At 39.3% G+C, this 22,839-nt stretch overlaps 1 protein-coding gene across 4 annotated transcripts in view; it reads right to left on the bottom strand.

The window, feature by feature from the left end:
- Window positions 1–22,839, bottom strand: part of ADCY8 (adenylate cyclase 8) — a 227,203-nt gene that overhangs the window by 166,829 nt on the left and 37,535 nt on the right. For all 4 annotated transcript variants that reach the window (XM_047728238.1, XM_047728239.1, XM_047728241.1 and 1 more), the window contains exon 2: window positions 8,674–8,823. In XM_047728238.1, the coding sequence (XP_047584194.1) occupies window positions 8,674–8,823 (150 nt within the window). The remainder of the gene's footprint in view (window positions 1–8,673; window positions 8,824–22,839) is intronic.

Genomic DNA, 22,839 nt, shown 5'->3' with positions numbered 1-22,839 from the left:
GGAAGACACAAAGAAATGGAAAAATGTTCCATGCTCCTGGATTGGAAGAATAAATATTGTGAAAATGTCTATGCTACCTAAAGCAATCTACACATTTAATGCAATTCCTATCAAAGTACTATCCATTTTTTTCAAAGAAATGGAACAAATAATCCTAAAATTTATATGGAACCAGAAAAGACCTGGAATAGCCAAAGGAATATTGAAAAAGAAAGCCAAAGTTGGTGGCATCACAATTCCGGACTTCAAGCTCTATTACAAAGCTGTCATCATCAAGACAGCATGGTACTGGCACAAAAACAGACACATAGATCAATGGAACAGAATAGAGAGCCCAGAAATGGACCCTCAACTCTATGGTCAACTCATCTTCGACAAAGCAGGAAAGAATGTCCACTGGAACAAAGACAGCCTCTTCAATAAATGGTGCTGGGAAAATTGGACAGCCACATGCAGAAAAATGAAATTGGATCATTTCCTTACACCACACACGAAAATAGACTCAAAATGGATGAAGGATCTCAACGTGAGAAAGGAATCCATCAAAATCCTCGAGGAGAACACAGGCAGCAACCTCTTCGACCTCAGCCGCAGCAACATCTTCCTAGGAACATCCCCAAAGGCAAGGGAAGCAAGGGCAAAAATGAACTTTTGGGATTTTATCAAGATCAAAAGCTTTTGCACAGCAAAGGAAACAGTGAACAAAACCAAAAGACAACTGACAGAATGGGAGAAGATATTTGCAAATGACATATCAGATAAAGGGCTAGTGTCCAAAATCTATAAAGAACTTAGCAAACTCAACACCCAAAGAACAAATAATCCAATCAAGAAATGGGCAGAGGACATGAACAGACATTTCTGCAAAGAAGACATCCAGATGGCCAACAGACACATGAAAAAGTGCTCCATATCACTCGGCATCAGGGAAATACAAATCAAAACCACCATGAGATATCACCTCACACCAGTCAGAATGGCTAAAATGAACAAGTCAGGAAATGACAGATGCTGGCGAGGATGCGGAGAAAGGGGAACCCTCCTACACTGTTGGTGGGAATGCAAGCTGGTGCAACCACTCTGGAAAACAGCATGGAGGTTCCTCAAAATGTTGAAAATAGAACTACCCTATGACCCTGCAATAGCACTGCTGGGTATTTACCCTAAAGATACAATCGTAGTGATCCGAAGGGGCACGTGCACCCGAATGTTTATAGCAGCAATGTGTACAATAGCCAAACTATGGAAAGAACCTAGATGTCCATCTACAGACGAATGGATAAAGAAGATGTGGTATATATACACAATGGAATACTATGCAGCCATCAAAAGAAATGAAATCTTGCCATTTGCGACAACGTGGATGGAACTAGAGGGTATCATGCTTAGTGAAATAAGTCAATCGGAGAAAGACAACTATCATATGATCTCCCTGATATGAGGGAGAGGAGATACAACATGGGGGGTTGAGGGGGTAGGAGAAGAGTAAATGAAACAAGATGGGATTGGGAGGGAGACAAACCATAAGTGACTCTTAATCTCACAAAACAAACTGAGGGTTGATGGGGGGAGGGGGTTGGGAGAGGGGGTTGGTGTTATGGATATTGGGGAGGGTATGTGCTATGGTGAGTGCTGTGAAGTGTGTAAACCTGGCGATTCGCAGACCTGTACCCCTGGGGATAAAAATATATGTTTATAAAGCTGTAAAAAAAAAAAAGAAAAAAGAAAGGATGAATACCCAACTTTTGTAGCAACATGGATGGGACTGGAAGAGATGATGCTGAGTGAAATAAGTCAAGCAGAGAGAGTCAATTATCATATGGTTTCACTTATTTGTGGAGCATAACAAATAGCATGGAGGACAAGGGGAGATGGAGAGGAGAAGGGAGTTGAGGGAAATTGGAAGGGGAGGTGAACCATGAGAGACTATGGACTCTGAAAAACGATCTGAGAATTTTGAAGGGGTGGGGGGTGGGAGGTTGGGGGCACCAGGTGGTGGGTATTGTAGAGGGCATGGATTGCATGGAGCACTGGGTGTGGTGCAAAAGTAATGAATACTGTTATGCTGAAAAACAAAACAAAACAAAACAAAACAAAAAAACAATTCCCTAGTTTCTGTAGGGTACAAATATGAATCAAACTAACTCAGAACTCAGTGGAAACTAAACTTTCTCAGTCAAACTATTGTCCTAAAAATTAGTTTACACCAATGTTGTCTAACGAAGATGTCTAAGTTAAACAGAATTGCTTTAAAACAGCTAAAACATCTGCTGCATTTAATGATACTCTTCCTGCTGCTGCAACATACGGCATCATCGGAAACTTTATTCCAGTGCTCCTGGAGCTTCTGAGACACCTCAAAATGCCATGATTACCATAAGCAGGTTTTGGTAATTCTCAAACTAATAGAAAACAATTAATTTATTTTAATATTTTAAATAAGCATGGCCGTTAGATCATTTGAGAGGAGAAGTGGGATTATAGTGACTATAATAATTAGAATTCAGCTCCCCAAAGATAGATGTTCTAAGATTCAGCTTCTAGATGGAAAATTCCCCTAACAGGTCTGTGTAAGACATGTGCTCAGGTTGTCCTGGTATATCCTGAATTGGATGAGTCCTCCTCCCACCATTCTTCATGTGGGTCACAAGGAGCACAAGTTCCTTTCCTTTTATATAGGAGAATTATTGCAACATAACCCTCGTGAAGGTAGATGTAAGGCCAGGAGCTGAAGTTTGAATTCAATATAAATGAGTTTTGAATTCAATATAAATGAGTTAAATAGAAATTAATCAAAAGAGCTTATATTCTAGCCATTGTGCTGGATAAATACCAAGAGAATCAGATGAATTGGAAAAAGCAAATGCCTTTAGGCAGTCTGTACTGGCCATGGAGGACAGAGAGAAACTCAGGCTAGTAAACGTCATAAAGTGTGACAAGTTCTAACAGAGTTAACTTTAAGGCATTCTGGAAGCAGGAACAATGCATTTCCATACAACTTGGAAAGACGAAAAGCAGGCCTCATGGAGGAAGGGATGCTGGTGCAGGATTTTCAGGGTGAAGACATTAGGAAGGAGGTGGATTTTCCAGGCCTAGAAAACCCCAGAGCACAGAGCCATTGAACAGTAGTTCAGGGAGCTAATGGTCATATGGTATTGCAAGAGTGGAGAGGGAGTGGAGAAGAATCTGGGGGGAGACAAGGGGGGAGAGAAGGTGAGTTGGGTCATGTGTGGAGGTTTAGATTTTATCTGGGAGGGAACGTGGCCATTGAAGGGTATTCTTGCAGCAAGAGTGACATTAATGTCATTATCATCACAGCATCCTCTCATGTAGCTTGAGTACATCATCTGCCTTGGGCTAAGAAGTGTTCATCCTTATCGCTCACTAGAACCCTTGGAGGAAGGCAGAATCATCATGCTCACCTTACACCCACAAAGTCAAGGTCTCCTGAGGGAGTAGTTTCCCTACATTACCATGGCCAGGAAGCACAGAAAATAGGATTGGAATCCAGATCTTCCAGACACCGAAGGTTTGGCTCTTAACAACCATCCTATACTGGCTCTGAACCAGACCAGGGTTTTGGAAAGAACAGATTGGAGGGAGAGAAGCTGGAGACCAAGAGACCAGCTAGATTTTTAGTATGCGCTATGCTGGTAACAACTGGGAATAAAATTATTTAGGGGCGGCGGGGGGAGGTTCGGGGAGCCAGGTGGTGGGTTTTATGGAAGGCACATATTGCATGGAGCACTGGATGTGGTGCATAAACAATGAATTCTGTTACACTGAAAAGAAATTAAATAAAAAAGAATATAATAATAAATAAATAAATGAATAAATAATATTTTAAAAATACAAAAAATTATATCTATACAATATAGGCATATACCATATATATAATATAATATAATATAAGCATATGCCCATATATATAATATAGGCAATACCCTTGCCTCCACAAAAGAAAGAGCCAATATGTGCTCAATCTCTTGATGTCAATCTAAATGAAATATGTCAACATTCAGACCGATTCAGTAGTTTCTGCTTGGCATTGCGGCAGGGGCTATGGGAGGGAAAGATGTTGAGAGCCACCTTTAAGAAGCTAAAATGTAGTTTGAAGAAACCTACCTGCTTGCTCTCGACTGTAGACCCACACATGCAACCTCAGGTTATCCCAAGAAAACGCCTCTTTCCTGGACCTCAAACATCTCATCATGCTTTGGGACCTGCCAAGCAAGGGGGCTCAGGTGCCACTCAGCCTCTAGTTACTGCTTGGCAATTTTCTTTGGAAAAATTATTGGTAACCACTACTAAATATTGACAATCTCAGTAATTTTTTAAAAGATTTTTTATTTGTTAATTTGACAGACAGAGATCACAAGTAGGCAGAGAGGAAGGCAGAGAGAGAGAGGGGAAAACAGGCTCCCTGCCGAGCAGAGAGCCCGATGTGGGGCTCGATCCCAGGAACCTGGGACCATGACCGGAGCCGAAGGCAGAGGTTTTAACTCACTGAGCCACCCAGGCACCCCGGCAATCTCAGTAATTTTATAATTTTATAATTTTATAATATTTATTCCATGCTGCTTTTCAGGCATTGCTGGTAATATATATAGAGGAATGAGCCATCGGTCACTCTTAAGAGGTCAGTTACCCTAACAGGGTAACAGGCATGCAGTGATTGAGGTCCTGTGCCCTATGGCAGAAAGGAGATGGGCAATACATTTTCTTCATTTTGGTGTCCCCAGCAGTGAGCTATGTCAGTGCATATTAACACTCAATAAATATATACTGAATGGAAAAATGAGTGCAGTGGTATTCCACTGAAGAAAGAACATAACCTTGCTAGGGGGCATTGATAACACCTATTTCCCCATGTTGCTATCCTTCATTACATCATATATATCATATCATTAGTGTTTTTGCTAATTCTTTCTTCCCTTTCTTCCAATAGTTAAAGTTCTACTCATCCTCCAGGCCCACTCCAGAGGGCAGACTGAGACTGACTTATCTCTGTAACCCCACCATGAATGGATGAATGGAATGATAAGCAAATAGAGGAATGATGGGAGAAGTCATCATGGGAGTGCTCATAACTGTCCCAACAAACTGTGTTCTCCCTTCTTTTGGGATGCTTGTGTAGTAGACACTTATGTGGCAATCTTCACTGCTTGTCCACTGAGCTAAATCCTACTCACACGTCAACTGAGGCATCATTTCTTTTAGGTAGGCTCCCATCAGACTGCATCTAAGGTTTGACCCATGCATTATTGCCAGAGGCATCTGTGTAACCATCCCTTTCCATACCTGGTAAACTCTGGAAGACTAGGAACCAACTGCTAGTCACTGTTAAGTTCCCAGTGTCCAGCAAAGTTCATGGCACATAAGAGGTCCTCAAACAAATTAATTTATAATTAAATAAAATTAGTCATGTAAGTATTTCCTTTGTATCCTAACATGAGATAAAGCCAGCTCTTGAAAAAGCCCACAAAACTTGAATGTTTCTGTGAAATAAGACCTCTTGATTCTGTATTTTATAAATACAGAAAAAAAAAATGCAGTTTAGTCTCCTCTGGGAAAATTTCTCAAGGAAAAAGGATCTTCTATCTCTTATGCCCTTACAGTGTCTCCTTTGCATGGTACAGAATTTCTAAAAGTTATGGTATTATAATTAGCTCTTATAAGAGGTAAATGGGGGTGGATTTGTTAATGACATATGATATTTTAACAGATATGGAGCCCAATGTTGAGCTCTGGCTGCTGGAAACCAAAGGCAAACCACCATCCTAATTTCCCTCCAAATGAATAACTTTCACTTGGGGTTTCAAGTAAGACAAGCCAATCTCTAATGTGTTCTCATAGGAGTCCTCCTAGGATTGAGCTCTGTTGGATGACTCATAGAAATCATTCTGCACAGTCATGATGATAGAAACTCTTCATTGAGCTACAAGAGCACTACACACAGTATTTCTCATTAAGGTGACTCTTCAGGAAGGGTATTATTATTCCCATGCTATGGTTGGAGAAACTAAAGCCCAGAGCTTGCTTGAGCTCACTAAGACTGTAACTAATTTACCAAAGATGTCAAATCCTGAGCAGTTCATTGGAAAGCTTTCTCTGCCTATCTACCACTGAGGAAGTTCTCAGAGACAATGGAGACCTGAAGCAGAGATCACATGTCAATGGAGAGGAACTTTAGCTTTGAATGATACCGAGCCAACTATCTTACCTACTGCCTCTGGGGGCAAGTTTTGGTCAATATACCAGAAATACATTATTATAATGGTGAGCACAGGGTTATAACAACCTATAGCTTATTTTGCTGAATAATTAGAAAAAAGAATATTCCACCAAAAGACAGTCTTTTCTTTTAATGAGATTGACTTATAAACTTTTTAAAAGATTTTATTATTGAGAGAGGGAGAGAGAGAGGATGGGAGGAGCAGAGGGAGAGGGAGAGGGAGAGAGAAACACAAGTGGACTCTGTGCTGAGCATGGAGCCCAATGCTGGGCTTGATCTCACTACCCGGAGCTCATGACCTGAGCTGACGTCGAAGAGTTAGTCATTCAACCAACTGGGCCACTGAGGCACACCCTGAGTTTTAATTTTGTATTGATTTATGCACATTATCTCACTTGAGGGAAACACAAAACTGTAAAGAAAGATCTTGCCCCATGTATGGATGAAGAACCAGGGCAGAAAGCTCACTGGCTTCGGTGACCCAACCAGGAGGTAAGATGGGTGTGGATGAACTCTAGCCACTGTTCCCTACATTCCAGCTGCCACTTGTTCTCCCCTCTGTATGGTATTCTTTCCTTACTCCTTCCATCAACTTAAAAAAAAATTAAGCTTATAAAGGCCGGAGGAAGGTCCCTCTATCATGTGGAATGACTACATCACAGTGACTCTAAGACATTCAACTTGAAGGACGGGATGAAGAAAAGTCTTACGGGTATGATACAGCAATCATTTTCAGGACCTCCAGTGTTTCATAAACACTAAATAAAAGCCTAAGCTTCCCAGGCATCTCACCCACAACTCTCATTCTCTTTGCATTAGGGCATCAAGAACAGTCAAATAAATTATTAATGCAGCAGTATTCTCTGAATTGGCACATGTCCCATGGAAAGAATGACGTGCCCGTCTGGCAACTGCTCTCTTTTGCAGAGGAACACAACATTTCATCCTGGGAGATACTCATGTTGACTGCACAAGGTGATTTCAAGTTATTTTCCTAAATGATTTTACAGGGATATTCAGGACAACTATAATAAATCGATTATAGTGTAGCATAATTGTTGTGGACATTAATTTTGAAATTTCCTAGCTCTGATTCCTGTGAAGTCCATGTAGGATCTGGAAATTCAATAGTTTCCTCTGTGCCCCTGGCAATGACATATGGCCGTGGGACTTGAGTTTCAGCCAGTTACACCTACCTCCCTGTCTCATTCATGATCACACAGATCTTGCTTCACTCAGTACAAAGATCCATGTTTTACTGATGATTTGATCAAATTAAAATGAAGACAATGTGGTACTTTTTGGCAAATTCTCAAGCTATTATTGCATAAAGCTTAATATAACAAGTGATTATCCAGGGGTACCTGAGTGGCTCAGTTGTTAGGCATCTGCCTTCAGCTCAGGTCATGATCCCAGGGTCCTAGGATCGAGTCCCGCATTGGGCTTGCTGCTCACCAGGAAGCCTGCTTCTCCCTCTCCCACCCGCCTTGCTTGTGTTCCCTCTCCTGCTGTCTCTTTCTCTGTCAAATAAATAAATAAAATCTTTAAAAATAAGTGATATCCATAGATGTAACATTTTTAAGAGAGCCTTGAATGATAGAACTAATATATCTGTTGAACATAGAATTCCCAAGAGCATATACATTTAGGAGATTATATGTTGATGCCATAACCAATTTTCCATATATTCCTACTATTCCTTTTTGAAAAGTGCCTTCAGAGACAAAGATAAACATGAATTTTGAATATCATATGAATAATTTTCATGGGGCAAGTCTTTATTTATTTTTTATTTTGAAAGCTGATTTCATTTTGGGGAAACATATAATTTGGGGCCAAGTCTATTTTTAAAATTCTTACAACATCTTATGTTATAACATCTTATGTCCAAGAAACTTCATTTCAGTCTCTTCAGACTGAAAACCCGTGACCTTTGATCCAACCCAAATTGTTTTCCCTACTGCATCCCCTGTCCTAGGATTGGTATCATGTTCCACAAATTTTTTTATGTTCTATAATCTCTTCTGAAAATCAGGATGATGTACTAGGAACTACACATGTACAAGATTCTTCTGTAAGCTTACTATAATTTGGTATGTAATGATAATATTTATTTCAAGTAACTGTTCACAGTTTCAAAAAAGGAGGGTCAAAAATGAGACTGTTAATGGCTTTTAGGAACCATGGCCTTGTTCAGAAACACAGATGTCAGTCAAAGTGTCAGAAAAGCACTTGATGACAAATCATTTTATTTCTTGTAAACATTTAATTGAATGTGGCAAACAAGACTAACCTGCTTTGAGCTATAAGTTTAACATAGCTATTTTAGACTCTGGAATCCATGACACAAACTTGAAGAAAACACTTGAAATCAGGATGTGTTTGGGGAGGAGAAAAGCTCCATGTAACTCAGACACTAGGCCTTTCCAAATTGGTACCTGTCTTTGGTTTTCCGTCTCCAGGCGTAGCCTGGCCTCCACACACCTCCGCGTCTCCAGGAACGCTTGGCGCTGGGCCCGGTCTGACAGGTAACTGATGAAGATTCCAGCTGTGTTCATACACATGAATAACACTGCCTGGGCCACAACCTAAAACACATTTGCAAACAGGCTTGTCAGGTGATTAAAGCAACAGCTGTTTGGAGATGAAGAGAAACATAAAAAAAGATTTCCAAAGTAAATCTTAAGGTAGTAATCCAAACATTTGGTATTAGGTTAAAAGAACCATTTGGGTCTTGGGTGAAATGTCATCCCCTCAGAGAGGCCTCCCTTGACCTTCCCATCCAATTTAAAGCTTCTCCTACTGCAAGTGTGGATTTGAACTTGAATTAGAAACTTGAGGTTAGATAGGAGCACTTCTCTCTTTCTCACTCTGCCTCACTTCTCCCCCTTCACTAGCTGAAGTTTTCAGCCTTCTAGATGGTTGGAGAAGCAGGTCAGAAGAAGGGAAAGGGACTCATAAGAAATAGCTAATAGTACTACTGTTATATCTAGTAGCCCTTAAAGCTTTTTTTCCAATGATATAAAGGTAAACATGCTAGCAATGAACACAAAGAAAATCTTAGAGAAATAGAAACCATGCCACACAATATGGAAATTCTAGAAGTGGAAAACACAGCACTGAAAATTAAAACAGTCACTGGAGGATAGTAATAGCATAATGTAGATGACAGAAGAAAAAAATCCAATAAACTTAAATCAATAAACCAAGAATAACCTTGAAAGCAGCCAGAGAAAATGTTACAGACAAAGACATGTTCTCCAGTTATGATAATGATTTTCAGGGTAAATAAAAAAGAAAGACATTTCTAAAACACACTGAAATGAGGGGCATCTGGATGGTTCAGTAGTTTGAGCATCTGACTCTTGATTTTAGCTCAGGTCATGATCTTGGGGTTGTGAGACTGAGTACCACATCAGACTCACACTCAGTGTGGAGTCTGCTTGAGATTCTCTCTTTCCCTCTCCTTTTGCCCCTCATCCTGCTCATACTTTCTAAATAAATAATAAGCTTAAAAATAATAAAATACACTGAAAAGAAAAGTTTGCAAGTCAAAACAAAATAAAGCTGGTTTTGGTGTGTAAATTCTATATGAAAGGGAACTGAAGGAAAAAAAATTACTGGTGAAAAATAAGGTCACTATATAATGATAAGAGCTTTAATTCACCAGAAAGATCTAAAAATTATAAACTTGAGCTCATTTAGCAACATAGCTCAGAATACACAGTGCAAAGTGTGACATAAGTCTGTGGCATTATTTATGAATCTATCATCACAGTGATCTATTTTTTACACAATGTTCAGCAGTTAATAGATCAGATTTTAAAAATCAGCAAAGGCAGAGATAATTTCAATAGCTCATACAACTAACAAACTTGAAATGGAACACAGTAGCCAGCAACTAGAGGGTACAAATTCTTTTAAGGCACATATTGAATATTTATAAATAGGATTTTATGATAAAACCTGAAGGTAGCCTCAGCAAATTTCAAAGAACTAGTGTCATATAACTATAGTCAATTACTACAGTAGAAACAATTCACAAAGAAATTTAAAAAGATAACTAAGACAACATCATATGTTTGAAAATTAAAAATATTTCTAAATAACTCATAGATCTAAGAATATATTAAAATGGAAAATATGAATAGTTAAAGAATAATATGAAAATACTACCGAACAAACTTTATTAGTCCTCACAGAGGAATGTATAGTAATAAATGCTTTATTTTTTTTAAAAGGCTGAAAATCAAAATGCTAGCCATTCAACTTAAGGATTTAGCAAAAAACAAAAGGCAGAATAGATCCAAAGTATGAAAAAGGAAAAAAATAATAAACAGGAGCAAAGTAAATTAAAAACAAATACACAAGAAAGACAAATATATCAATAAAATCAAAAGTTCATTTTCTGAAAAGACTAAAAAAGGATAACAATTCTTATAAGCTTAGTTTAAAAGAAAGAGAGAGAGAGAGAAGGTCCAAATAGGCAAGATTAAGAATAGGAAATGGGACAAAGATATTGCAGAAATTAATAGGTAATAAGAATATGTTATGAAATTTAATGCTACAAAAAATCTGAGATGGAATTGATGTACTTCTCAAAATACATCTTTACCAGAAGTGACTCAAAGAAAAGGAGAAAAAGTCAATAAATAGAACCATAATTAAAAATCTTTTCACAAGGAAAGCAATGGGCCCAGATGCATTCATTGGAGCACTTTATAAATAATTGTGGAAGAAAGAATTTAAATATTTCATGTCTCTTCCAGAGAACAGAAAATTGCAAACTCAGTTTATAAGGCTGACATAACCTTGATACCAAAACCAATATGGTTGGTGGGTAAAGGTGAGTAACTGGTAAATCTCATTCATGAGCAGGGAGAGAAATGCCCACACATGATATTAGCAAATCAAATCTATCAACGTATAGATAAAATAATTCAAGTTGACAACAGGGAATTTCCCCTAGAAATCCAATAATGGTTTAACATTACCAACTCAACTAATGTAATTCACATTTATAGATTTAAAAAAACATATAGTCATTCCACTGACATGAAACAGCATTAATGAAATTCAGTATGTTTTCATTAAAGAAACCTCCTGAGATTAAAAGTAAACTTTTTAAATCATTATGTAGAATATGTACAGAAACAAAACAAAAAATACATAAAGCAAACATCCTGCTCAATGGAAAAATGTCAAGAGCATTTGCTTAAAGACCAGAATAGCAATTACCATCAAATGTATTCAACACCATTCTTGAATGCTAGCCATCTCAATAGGACAAACACAAAAACAAAATAAAAGTGATAAAGTTTGGAAAGGAAGAAATATACATTCATTATTTGCAGATGATTATCCATGTGGAATATCCAGAAAATCTCCACAGAAAAATGACTAAAATTAATAATAATTTAGCAAAGATGCTGGATATAAAATCAAAATAAAATGTCAATTGCATTTCTGTGCACCCATAACAAACAGAAGGAAATGAATTTAGTGAAGAAAATAATGGAATTTAATTTAAAATAATCAAATAAGACCTACATAGATGGAAGGTTATATACCATGTTATGGATGGGGAAGAATTGTTATAGTAAAATTCTCAAATCTCAGTAGGTATTTTTACCCCCAGTAGAATTTAGATGATTCTAAAATTTATATGGAAGGTCAAAGGGTCAAAAATACACAAGATATTTTTAAAGAACAAAATAGAGTTGCGGTACCAGATACAGAGACTTATTATAAGTTTTTAGCAATCAAAGTATCATGGTATTGATATAGGTATCCAAAAATTGCCCAGTGGATGTCAATAGAGAACCCAGGAACACAAAGGCACAAAGTTGGGCACCATAGGTCTAAGGAGAAAAGAGGGATTTTTCAGCAAAGCGTGTCAGGACAGTTTGTTACCTATTTAGAAAATAAAGTAAATTAGCAAGACAGGAAACAACATGTGTTGGAGAGGATGTGGAGAAAGGGGAACCGTCTTACGCTGTTGGTGGGAATGCAAGTTGGTGCAGCCACTTTGGAGAACAGTGTGGAGATTCCTCAAGAAATTAAAAATAGAGCTTCCCTATGACCCTGAAATTGCACTACTGGGCATTTACCCCAAAGATACAGATGTAGTGAAAAGAAGGGAACTAGAGGGTATCATGCTTAGCGAAATAAGTCAATCAGAGAAAGACAACTATCATATGATCTCCCTGATAGGAGGGAGAGGAGATGCAACATGTGGGGTTAAGGGGGTAGGAGAAGAATAAATGAAACAAGATGGGATTGGGAGGGAGACAAACCATAAGTGACTCTTAATCTCACAAAACAAACTGAGGGTTGCTGGGGGGAGGGGCCTTGGGGAAGGGGGGTGGGGTTATGGACATTGGGGAGGGTTTGTGCTATGGTGAGTGCTGTGAAGTGTGTAAACCTGGCGATTCACAGACCTGTACCCCTGGGGATAAAAATAGATGTTTAAAATAAATAAATAAATAAATAAATAAATAAATAAATAAATAAATAAATAAAAAGAAGGGCCATCTGTACCCCAATGTTTATAGCAGCAATGGTCACGGTCGCCAAACTGTGGAAAGAACCAAGATGCCCTTCAACGGATGAAAGGATAAGGAAGATGTGGTCCATATACACTATGGACTATTATGCCTCCATCAGAAAGGATGAATACCCAACTTTTTTTTTTTTAAGATTTTATTTATTTATTTGACAGACAGAGATCACAAGCAGGCAGAGAAGCAGGCAGAGAGAGAGGAGGAAGCAGGCTCCCTGCTGAGCAGAGAGCCGGATGTGGGAATCGATCCCAAGACCCTGGGATCATGACCTGAGCCAAAGGCAGAGGCTTTAACCCACTGAGCCACCCAGGCGCCCCTGAATACCCAACTTTTGTAGCAACATGGATGGGACTGGAAGAGATTATGCTGAGTGAACTAAGTCAAGCAGAGAGAGTCAATTATCATATGGTTTCACTTATTTGTGGAGCATAACAAATAGCATGGAGGACAAGGGGAGATGGAGAGGAGATGGGAGTTGAGGGAAATTGGAAGGGGAGATGAACCATGAGAGACTATGGACTCTGAAAAACAACCTGAGAGTTTTGAAGGGGCGGGTGGTGGGAGGTTGGGGGAGCCAGGTGGAGGGTATTAAGGAGGGCATGTATTGCATGGAGCACTGGGTGTGGTGCAAAAACAATGAATTCTGTTACGCTGAAAAGAAATAAAAAAAAAAAGAAATGAAATTAAAGTAACCCCCTGCCTAATACCACCCATGGAAGCACACTGCAGATGGATTAAAGTCTTCCCTATAAAGGCAAAAATATTAAATTTTGTAAGATAGTCTAGGGGATAATTTTTATTACCTTGATGGATATTTTACAATAAACCACAGGAGCACCTGGATGGCTCAGTCAGTTAAGGGTCCACCTTTGGCTCAGGTCATGGTCTTGGGGTCCTGGGATCGAGTCCCAAGTTGGGCTCCCTGCTTAGCAGGAAATTAGCAGGAAAGTTTGCTTCTCCCTCCCCCACTCCCCCCCCCCCCCCCCCCCCCGCTCAGGCACTCTCTCGATCTCTCCCTCTCTCTCTCTTAAATAACTCAAAATCTTTAAAAAATAAAAAATAAAATAAAACACAAAGAATACAAACTAAAAAGAATAGATGTGAATATTTGATTAAATTAAAATTAAGAATTTCTATAGATTAAAAAAAAAACCCACAAACAAAGCAGAAGGAGAAAAATTACACATACACTAAGAAAAGATATTTGTGATGCTTATAACCAGCAAAGAATTAATTTTAGCTTATATGGACTTATGCATATGTATAAGAAAACATAAACAATCCTATAGAAAACAAGGCAAAAGATAATCAGGTATTACAAAGACCAGAAAAGACCAATATGAAACTGAGTGCAAAAATCTAGAAACCGTAAGGTAAAGCCCACACCCATTCCACACCTACAAGTTTGGCTGTAAAAAGAAAAAAAATATACAGTGGAGCATCATCAAATTGGCAAGGATGCCAGTGGGAATATGAAATGATGCAACTACTTTGACTTTACATATTACTATTTAATTTGCACCACTCCAGAACTTCACTTTTTCACTCCACAGACACCTTTATATGTGTGGCCTGGAGACACATCCAGAAATGTCCAAAATAGCATTCTTCATAAGGGCTTGAAACTGGAAATAATCTGAATGTCCACCAGTAGTGGAATGGATACATATTCTGTGATGAATTAAAACAATGAAATACTACTCAGCATTGAAAATACATAAACTATCACTGCATGCATCCAAATGGATAAGTACAGAAAATAATCATATTTTAAAAAGCATAATCCAGTGACATAGAGTTAAAAAGCAATAAAACCAGACAATACATTGTTTAGGGACACATGAGATAGCATCTGATGGCATTTTTTCCTTACCTATCAAATTGTCAATGATCAAAAATTTTGGTGACACACTCCTCTGGCTAGGTTGTGGGGTAAAGTCATTTCATGTCTAGTTATTGAAGATATGAATTTTGCAATGCTTATCAAAGTTGACAATATTCATGCTTATCAGCCCAGTGATTCTACTTTAATGGTTTATAAATATGACCACCAGGTGCAAGCACCAAAGGATAACACAGCATCGTTTGCATGTAATTAGAAAGAAACTAAATGCCCATGAACAGAAGATTTAAATTATAAGGCCATACACCTGAATCATATGAAGATAAATCAAGTTTATTTTCTGCATGGGTATTGAACATTCTAGTACATACTGCTGGGTGAAAAGAAAGATAGAAGGTCTAACATTTGTTCTCATTTTTATATGCACAGACTCCTTCAGTAAAGCAGTGGATAATTCTGGAGACAGAAACTGAAGTCTGGTTTATAATATCTACCTTTCATATTTTGAATATGTGCAAGTAGTACCTATCTCAGCGTATGGATTTTTTAAAAAATTGATAAATTTATTGCTAAAAAAGAAAAAAAATGCAAACTCCTCATAATGACAATAAAGCCGGCTTGATCATCTTCAAGGTCGTTTCATACCATTTCTCCCCTTACTCATTTTGTTCCAACCAACCTGGTTTAGTTTCTGTTCTTTCAGTAAGCCTATACCACCTCTGGGCCATTGTTAATGTTGTTCCCTTTGCCTGAGACACACTTCCCCATATTTCTTGCCTTGCTGATTCCTCTTCCTTTGTTTTTAATTTTATTATATATTTTTTTTTTCCCAAAGAGATGCTCCCTCATCACTATATCAAGGTAGGAGTTCCCTTCTATTCTTTGTTCCTGCACACTGTACACTTATCACAGATTGTAATTGTGTATTTACTTGTTTGGTTGGCTGTTTGATGCCTGTCATGCTGGATTATTAGTTCTAATAATGCAAGGATGGTGCTTGTTTTAGACATTGATTGACACCTAGTACCTAGCATAGTGGATGTGCTTAGCACAGTACCTGTTAAGTGCTCAGCAACCACTAAGTACTAGGTATTTGCTGAATGGATAAACAGCTTTCTTATGTACCACTAATCATCATTTACAAGATATGATGAAACAATGTTCTTATTCACAGTAGCAATGATAATGGAAAACATCAAAGAATATCCTTGACAATCTGAGGGTTTTGAAGGGGCGGGGGGTGGGAGGTTGGGGGAACCAGGTGGTGGGTATTGGAGAGGGCACGGATTGCATGGAGCACTGGGTGCAAAAACAATGAATACTGTTATGCTGAAAATAAATAAAGAAAAGAAAAAAAAGAAAAAAAAAGAATATCCTTGACTACAATGATAGCAAAGGTGTGAGAGCTGGGTGGGTTGGTGGGGACTAAATTATGTAATGCTACAGAGGATAAAGGAGGGAGGCTTTTCTGGTAAAGGGATGCTAACTATTATTAATCATGTAAATAGTATCCAAATCACTTCATAGCTTCAGTATTATACTCCCAAGTGGAAGCCAGTGTAGCTGGTTGAGAACCTGATTCTTGGGTTTGACTCACATCATGATCTCAGGGTCATGAGAACAAGTGCCAAATTGGGCTTGAGCTCAGAGGGGAGTCTGCTTGAGATTTTCTTTCTCCCACTCCCTCTGCTGCATGTTCCTATGCCCTCTCTGTCTCTGAAATGAATAAATGAATATGTTACACTAAAAAAATAAAAAAATTTTTAAAAAAAGAAAAGTGCTTTAAAGTCCATGTCACTCATGAAGGAAATTGAAGAAGACACAAAAAGATGGAAGACCATTCCATACTCTTGGATCAGAAGAATAAACATTGTTAATATATCTATACTGCCTTGAGCAATGTATACTTTTAATGCCATTCCGATCAAAATAACACCAGTATTTTTCAAAGGGCTTGAGCAAATAATCCTAAAATTTGTATGGAATCAGAAGAGACCCCGAATCGCTAAGGAAATGTTAAAAAACAAAAATAAAACTGGGGGCATCACGTTACCTGATTTCAAGCTTTACTACAAAGCTGTGATTGCCAAGACAGCATGGTAGTGGCATAAAAACAGACATGTAGACCAGTGGAACAGAGGAGAGCCCAGATATGGACCCTAAACTCTACGGTCAAATAATCTTCAACAAAACAGGAAAAAATATACAGTGGAAAAAAGACAGTCTCTTCAATAAATGGTGCTGGGAATACTGGACAGCTATAGGTAGAAGAATGAAACTCGACCATTCTCTTACACCGTACACAAAGATAAACTCGAAATGGATAAAAGACCTCAACGTGAGACAGGAATCCATCAGAATCCTAGAGGAGAACATAGGCAGTAACCTCTTCGATATACGCCACAGCAACTTCTTTCAAGATATGTCACCAAAGGCAAAGGAAACAAAAGCGAAAATGAATTTTTGGGACTTCATCAAAATCAAAAGCTTCTGCACAGCAAAGGAAACAGTCAACAAAACAAAGAGGCAACCCACGGAATGGGAGAAGATATTTGCAAATGACAGTATAGACAAAAGGTTGATATCCAGGATCTATAAAGAACTCCTCAAACTCAACACACACAAAACAGACAATCATATCAAAAAATGGGCAGAAGATATGAACAGACACTTCTCCAATGAAGACATACAAATGGCTATCAGACACATGATAAAATGTTCATCATCACTAGCCATCAGGGAGATTCAATTTAAAACCATATTTAGATACCACCTTACACCAGTTCGAATGGCCAAAATTAGCAAGACAGGAAACAACTTGTGTTTGAGAGGATGTGGAGAAAGGGGAACCCTGTTACACTGTTGGTGGGAATGCAAGTTGGTGCAGCCACTTTGGAAAACAGTGTGGAGATTCCTCAAGAAATTAAAAATAGAGCTTCCCCATGACCCTGCCATTGCACTACTGGGTATTTACCCCCAAAATACAGATGTAGTGAAAAGAAGGGCCCTCTATACCCCAATGTTTATAGCAGCAATGGCCACGGTCGCCAAACTGTGGAAAGAACCAAGATGCCCTTCAACGGACGAATGGGTAAGGAAGATGTGGTCCATATACACTATGGAGTATTATGCCTCCATCAGAAAGGATGAAATCCCAACTTTTGTAGCAACGTGGACGGGACTGGAAGAGATGATGCTGAGTGAAATAAGTCAAGCAGAGAGAGTCAATTATCATATGGTTTCACTGATTTGTGGAGCATAACACATAGCATGGAGGACAAGGGGAGATGGAGAGGAGAAGGGAGTTGAGGGAAATTGGAAGGGGAGGTGAACCATGAGAGACTACGGACTCTGAAAAACAATCTGAGGGTTTTGAAGGGGCGGGGGTGGGAGGTTGGGGGAACCAGGTGGTGGGTATTAGAGAGGGCATGGAGTGCATGGAGCACTGGGTGAGGTGCAAAAACAATGAATACTGTTAAGCTGAAAAGAAATAAAAATATAAAAAAAATACATGAGTTAGAATACTAAAAACACTTTTACAAAAGGAATTTAGGAGTGGAGAGCATGGGGGGCTTGCCCAGCCAAAAGGTAATACAAATCATCGTGCTTTGGTAAGTAAAATTGTGACAGTAGAGAAAATTGCAACTGAAAAATTAATAGAATAAAATGGAATACACCACCCAGAAATAAACAAAAGAGAGAATGAGTTTTTATTATGATACATATAGCTCAACAATTCAGTGGGAAAAATAGTTGTCAGTAAAGGGATTGGTTGACTCTTGGTCAACTACTAGAGAGAAAAGATGGCTGGTCGCCTCATGCTATGTATGCATACAGATGCCATTGGGTTAGAGTTACACGTGGAAAATGAGCCACTAAGCTCAAAAGCATGACCCAAATCTCAAATTAAAGATAACTAAAATTTTAAACTAAAATAACCTGATTATCAATGAAGTAGAAAGCAAATTGGCAACATTTTGCAAAGTTTTACTCATTTTTTTTGACCCTCTGACCCAACTTTTGGTTGTCTATTTTAAGGAAATAATCTGGTCTAGGACCAAAAACTTCTGTCAAGGGATTTTCGCTGCAGCTTTCTTATGGGGAGAGAAAGAAAATTGCATATTTTTATCAGTAGGAAAATGGCTGGATGCATTGGAGGTATGCATCCACAAAAGAACATAAAATCACAGGAAAATATTAAATGGCATGAACCAATCTGTAGGATACTTTAAGTAAAGTGTAATTTTACTTTAATCCAAAACTTTTAAGATTAAATTTAAATTAAGTTTAATCTTAAAAGTTTTTAATTTAAAGCTGTATTAAAACACAAACCTATAAATCCAATGTAATCCTCATGCTTAAAATAAAAGGAAATATATATGTGTACACACGTATAAAAGGAAATGCATGTATATGTTTGCATGTGTATGCTCATCCTTATGTGTAAATGTGTGTGTATATCTGTGTGCACTGAATGAGGACAAACTCACTTGTGAAGATCTAACAAGATGGCACCAGGGAAATAAAAGTGGAGGAGAGACAATGGTGCAGAGGTGCTGGAGAACAGAGCCCAGAAACACACACTCCTATACGGACTTGATTCTTAGAAACTGACTCCCCAAATATCTTTACTGCTGCATTTTGGCATCAGCTAAGTACTTTCCCCCCAAACCCTACATTGTTCAGTTATTGTTCCTTTTTTTAAAAATTTTTTTTTAATTTCTTTTCAGCGTAACAGTATTCATTGTTTTTGCACCACACCCAGTGCTCCATGCAATCCGTGCCCTCTCCAATACCCACCATCTGGTTCCCCCAACCTCCCACCCCCCGCCCCTTCAAAACTCTCAGATTGTTTTTCAGAATCCATAGTCTCTCATGGTTCACCTCCCCTCCCAATTTCCCTCAACTCCCTTCTCCTCTCCAACTCCCCTTGCTCCTTTTTTAAACTAAATTTTATGAAGGAAACACTATTCCATTGTGGCAGCTGCAGATCTGTGGTTCCATGGGTGAACAGCATGTATTGTGATGACTCTTTCGGATTGGTCATGTTCTGTAATCATCTAGACTATCCAATTCTGCCTAGGTCCCCATGAGACCCCTCTGTAACCCAACTCTGCCCTGGAACTGACATGCTCAGTGTGAGATGCTTAAGAAGCACTTGTTGACCAATGCTCTATTTTTCTACATTTATAGATCTGTAAACTGCCATAGATAAGACTTCCTAACCCCTCTGTCCTATTAATTAATGTAACCCTACAAAATTATTTATGGAGCAAGTTCTACATCAGGTATAGTTTCATAAACTGGCAGTGTGCAAAGCAGATAAAGGCCTGGTCTCACTTTAGCGGTAGGAGACAGACAACCATCAAATACACCAAGGAATATTTAATAAGTGGTGGAGGTATGTGATAAATGCTATGATGAGAAATATAGTAGCATAAGCAGGATAGAGTGATAATGAGGGGTGGGATTACTCATTTATGGGGAGTTCAGAGATGTCCTCTCTGATATGAAGACCTTCGAGCAAAAACCTGAAAGAAGTGAGTTCATGAGTCATGAGGACATTTGGGAAGAACATTTCAGGCTGAGGGAATAGAAAGTGCAGAGGCTCTGCAGCAGGAGAAGGTAGACACACTCTACCCAGCATGAAGCCCACTGAGGTTGCAGCAGAGAGGGGTGCATGAAGATGGAGACAAGTTTAGGAGGTGAGCTCTGAAGGGAACAAAGGGTCAGACCTGGTAGTGATGCAGGTATGTCCCTTGTTTTGAGAGTTCATGTTATGCCACTTTGCTTTTACAAAAGACCTACATTAGCACCTGTTTTTTTCACCCGAACGAAATCTAAAGACGATTTTTCCTTTAGCCATAAATAAAAATAGTGTCCAGTATGGGTATGTTACAGAAGCCACAGGCACCCTGAGCAGGGAGATTGGCAACGTCCATCTCCTTCCCAGGTACCACACAGCATCTCAGCGGCAATTGCCAGAGCTCTGTGTCTGGGAGCACCTGTCCTTCATCTCAACTTACTGTGTGCATCCATTAGCCACACATGCCCTAAGTAGATCAGAAAAGCTTAAGAGGTGATTTTTGGATCTGAGAATGCTCAAAAAATTTTCCATATAAGTCAGTCTGAATTGCTTCTTGGCTGTACACCATTTATAGCCTATGAGAAGTTTCACAGGAGCATCCTACTTTCAGAAAGCAGGGGAAACCTGCAGTGGCTTTTCTCTCTATGAGATGGGAAGGCACTGGAGAGTTCTGAGATATGGGTACTCGGATGGATAACCTATCTCCCACGTTGTAAAAGTCATACTGGTTGCCGGAAACAGAAGAGACTGCAGGAAGGGCAAGGCCAGAGTCAAGGAGACAAGTTAGAGGCCTCTTACAAAAGTCCCATTGGAATGAGAGTTTGGCTCAGGGTGGCAATCATGAAAGTATTCTGCTAAATCTGGACACTGAATATGTTCTTCAAAGGAAGAGACAGCCCAATTTACAGATTTGTTTTGTGTGGAGTATCAGAAAAAGAGTGGAGACCAAATGACCTCCAGACATGCCATCACTGTGACTGCACAGGAGAAGCACCTGGGGTGTTACAAAGATGCTGGTCCTGTAGGCCTGTTCATCCAGAGCAGGACGAGTTCCTCCTCACCTCCCCCTACAAATTCCCCCAACCCCTGGCTTGGAAGGGTTCTTTGTGGGCCTTGGGTGCCTCCTTCCACCCCGGAATGATGACCATGTGTGGACACTGCTGTTTGAGGCCAGGGGCCTCAGTGTTGGAAGGGCTCCCAAAGTCAGCTTCCCCATTTGATACAGGATTCACATGTTGTTACTGAAGAAAGATCTATGGCTATTCATTACCAAGTAGCCAGATTGGAGGAGGGGAAAGAGGACATGGTCCCTGGGGGCCTCACAGTCATAAAGGTTTCTGGTGCCACAGGAGGAAGCACTGCGTTTTGTCCGTGGCTTACTATGTACAGGGAACATCACCATGGTCTGTAGCCCAGGCAGCTGATGCCTAGAGGAGGCCTGCTTTATAAAGAACAGGGGAAAGGGGGTGTCTGGGTGGCTCAGTTGATTAAGCACCTGCCTTGGGCTCAGGTAATAATCCAAGGGTCCTGGGATCAAGCCCCTCATAGGGCTCCCTCCCAGCAAGGAGCCTGCTTCTCTCTCTACCTCTGCCTGCAGCTCTCCTTGCTTATGCTCCCCTCCTCTCTGTCAAATAAATAAATAAAATCTTTAGAAAAAGGAACAGGGAAAAACCCTCCTTCCACTTGTTTCTGGGTCTCCAGAAGCAACCACTCAAGTGTCAAGTGCTGTTGTATTTGGAAAGGTCAGTTCTGGAAAAGTGATTCTGTCCCTGGAGATAGTTTTATTTCTAAAATGTAGAAAGAAAATGAAGGAGAGATGTGTCATCGTCCTTTAAGGATTGATTTGTATTTGGATAATTTCCAATATTTTAATGGAAACCAGAAATTTAAAAGGTGTTACCCTGTAGTTTAATTTATATGAAATGCTGAAAACTAATATTTAAAGGATTTCCACCTTGATTTGTCCTTTGCATTAATGGTGCATTATAAATTTTGGAAAATATGCAGGCTGAAATTGGGAATCAGCCTAATAGCAAGTATAACTTTTTTGAGTTCATATTAAGCACAGTGTATCTTATGAAGTAATTTTCATATATGCTCTTCCATAATCTCAATGGGGAAGAAAGTACTGTTATGTCCAGAGGAGGCTGAAGTTCAGAGAGGTTAAGGAACTTGTCTAAGGTTAAACAGCCCTCCTGGGGGAGTAGGGCAGGGAACTGAGTGCAGGAAGTCTGACTTTGCAGGATCCAAGCAAGGGTTGGCTAGGACCTGAAGGAGACCTTGGATATTCAAAACAAATGGAGCCCTTTCAGGAGACTAGGGTAGAATTTAGCAACAAATACTGCACCACAAATGAGGCAGGTTGGATGTTTTGCCACATAGTGGGCATAAGTGAATGATGCAGGTAGAAGCCTGGTATCTGCAGGTGAGTGAGTCTGGCTGATGAGGGTCTGGCATCCTTCTCTAGTTGATATCTAGCATTTAGTGAGCACTTAGTATATGCGAGGAATCATCCTAAGCACCTGGCAGCTTTTCATTCATGTGTGAGCCAGGTGTCTGCTTTCTTAGCTCTTTTCTCAACAAAGATGTTCTCAGCCACCAGTTACTTCTG

This window comes from Lutra lutra, chromosome 4, assembly GCF_902655055.1.
Source record: "Lutra lutra chromosome 4, mLutLut1.2, whole genome shotgun sequence".
Taxonomy (NCBI): domain Eukaryota; kingdom Metazoa; phylum Chordata; class Mammalia; order Carnivora; family Mustelidae; genus Lutra; species Lutra lutra.
This window is presented reverse-complemented; position numbering and strand designations above follow the sequence as displayed.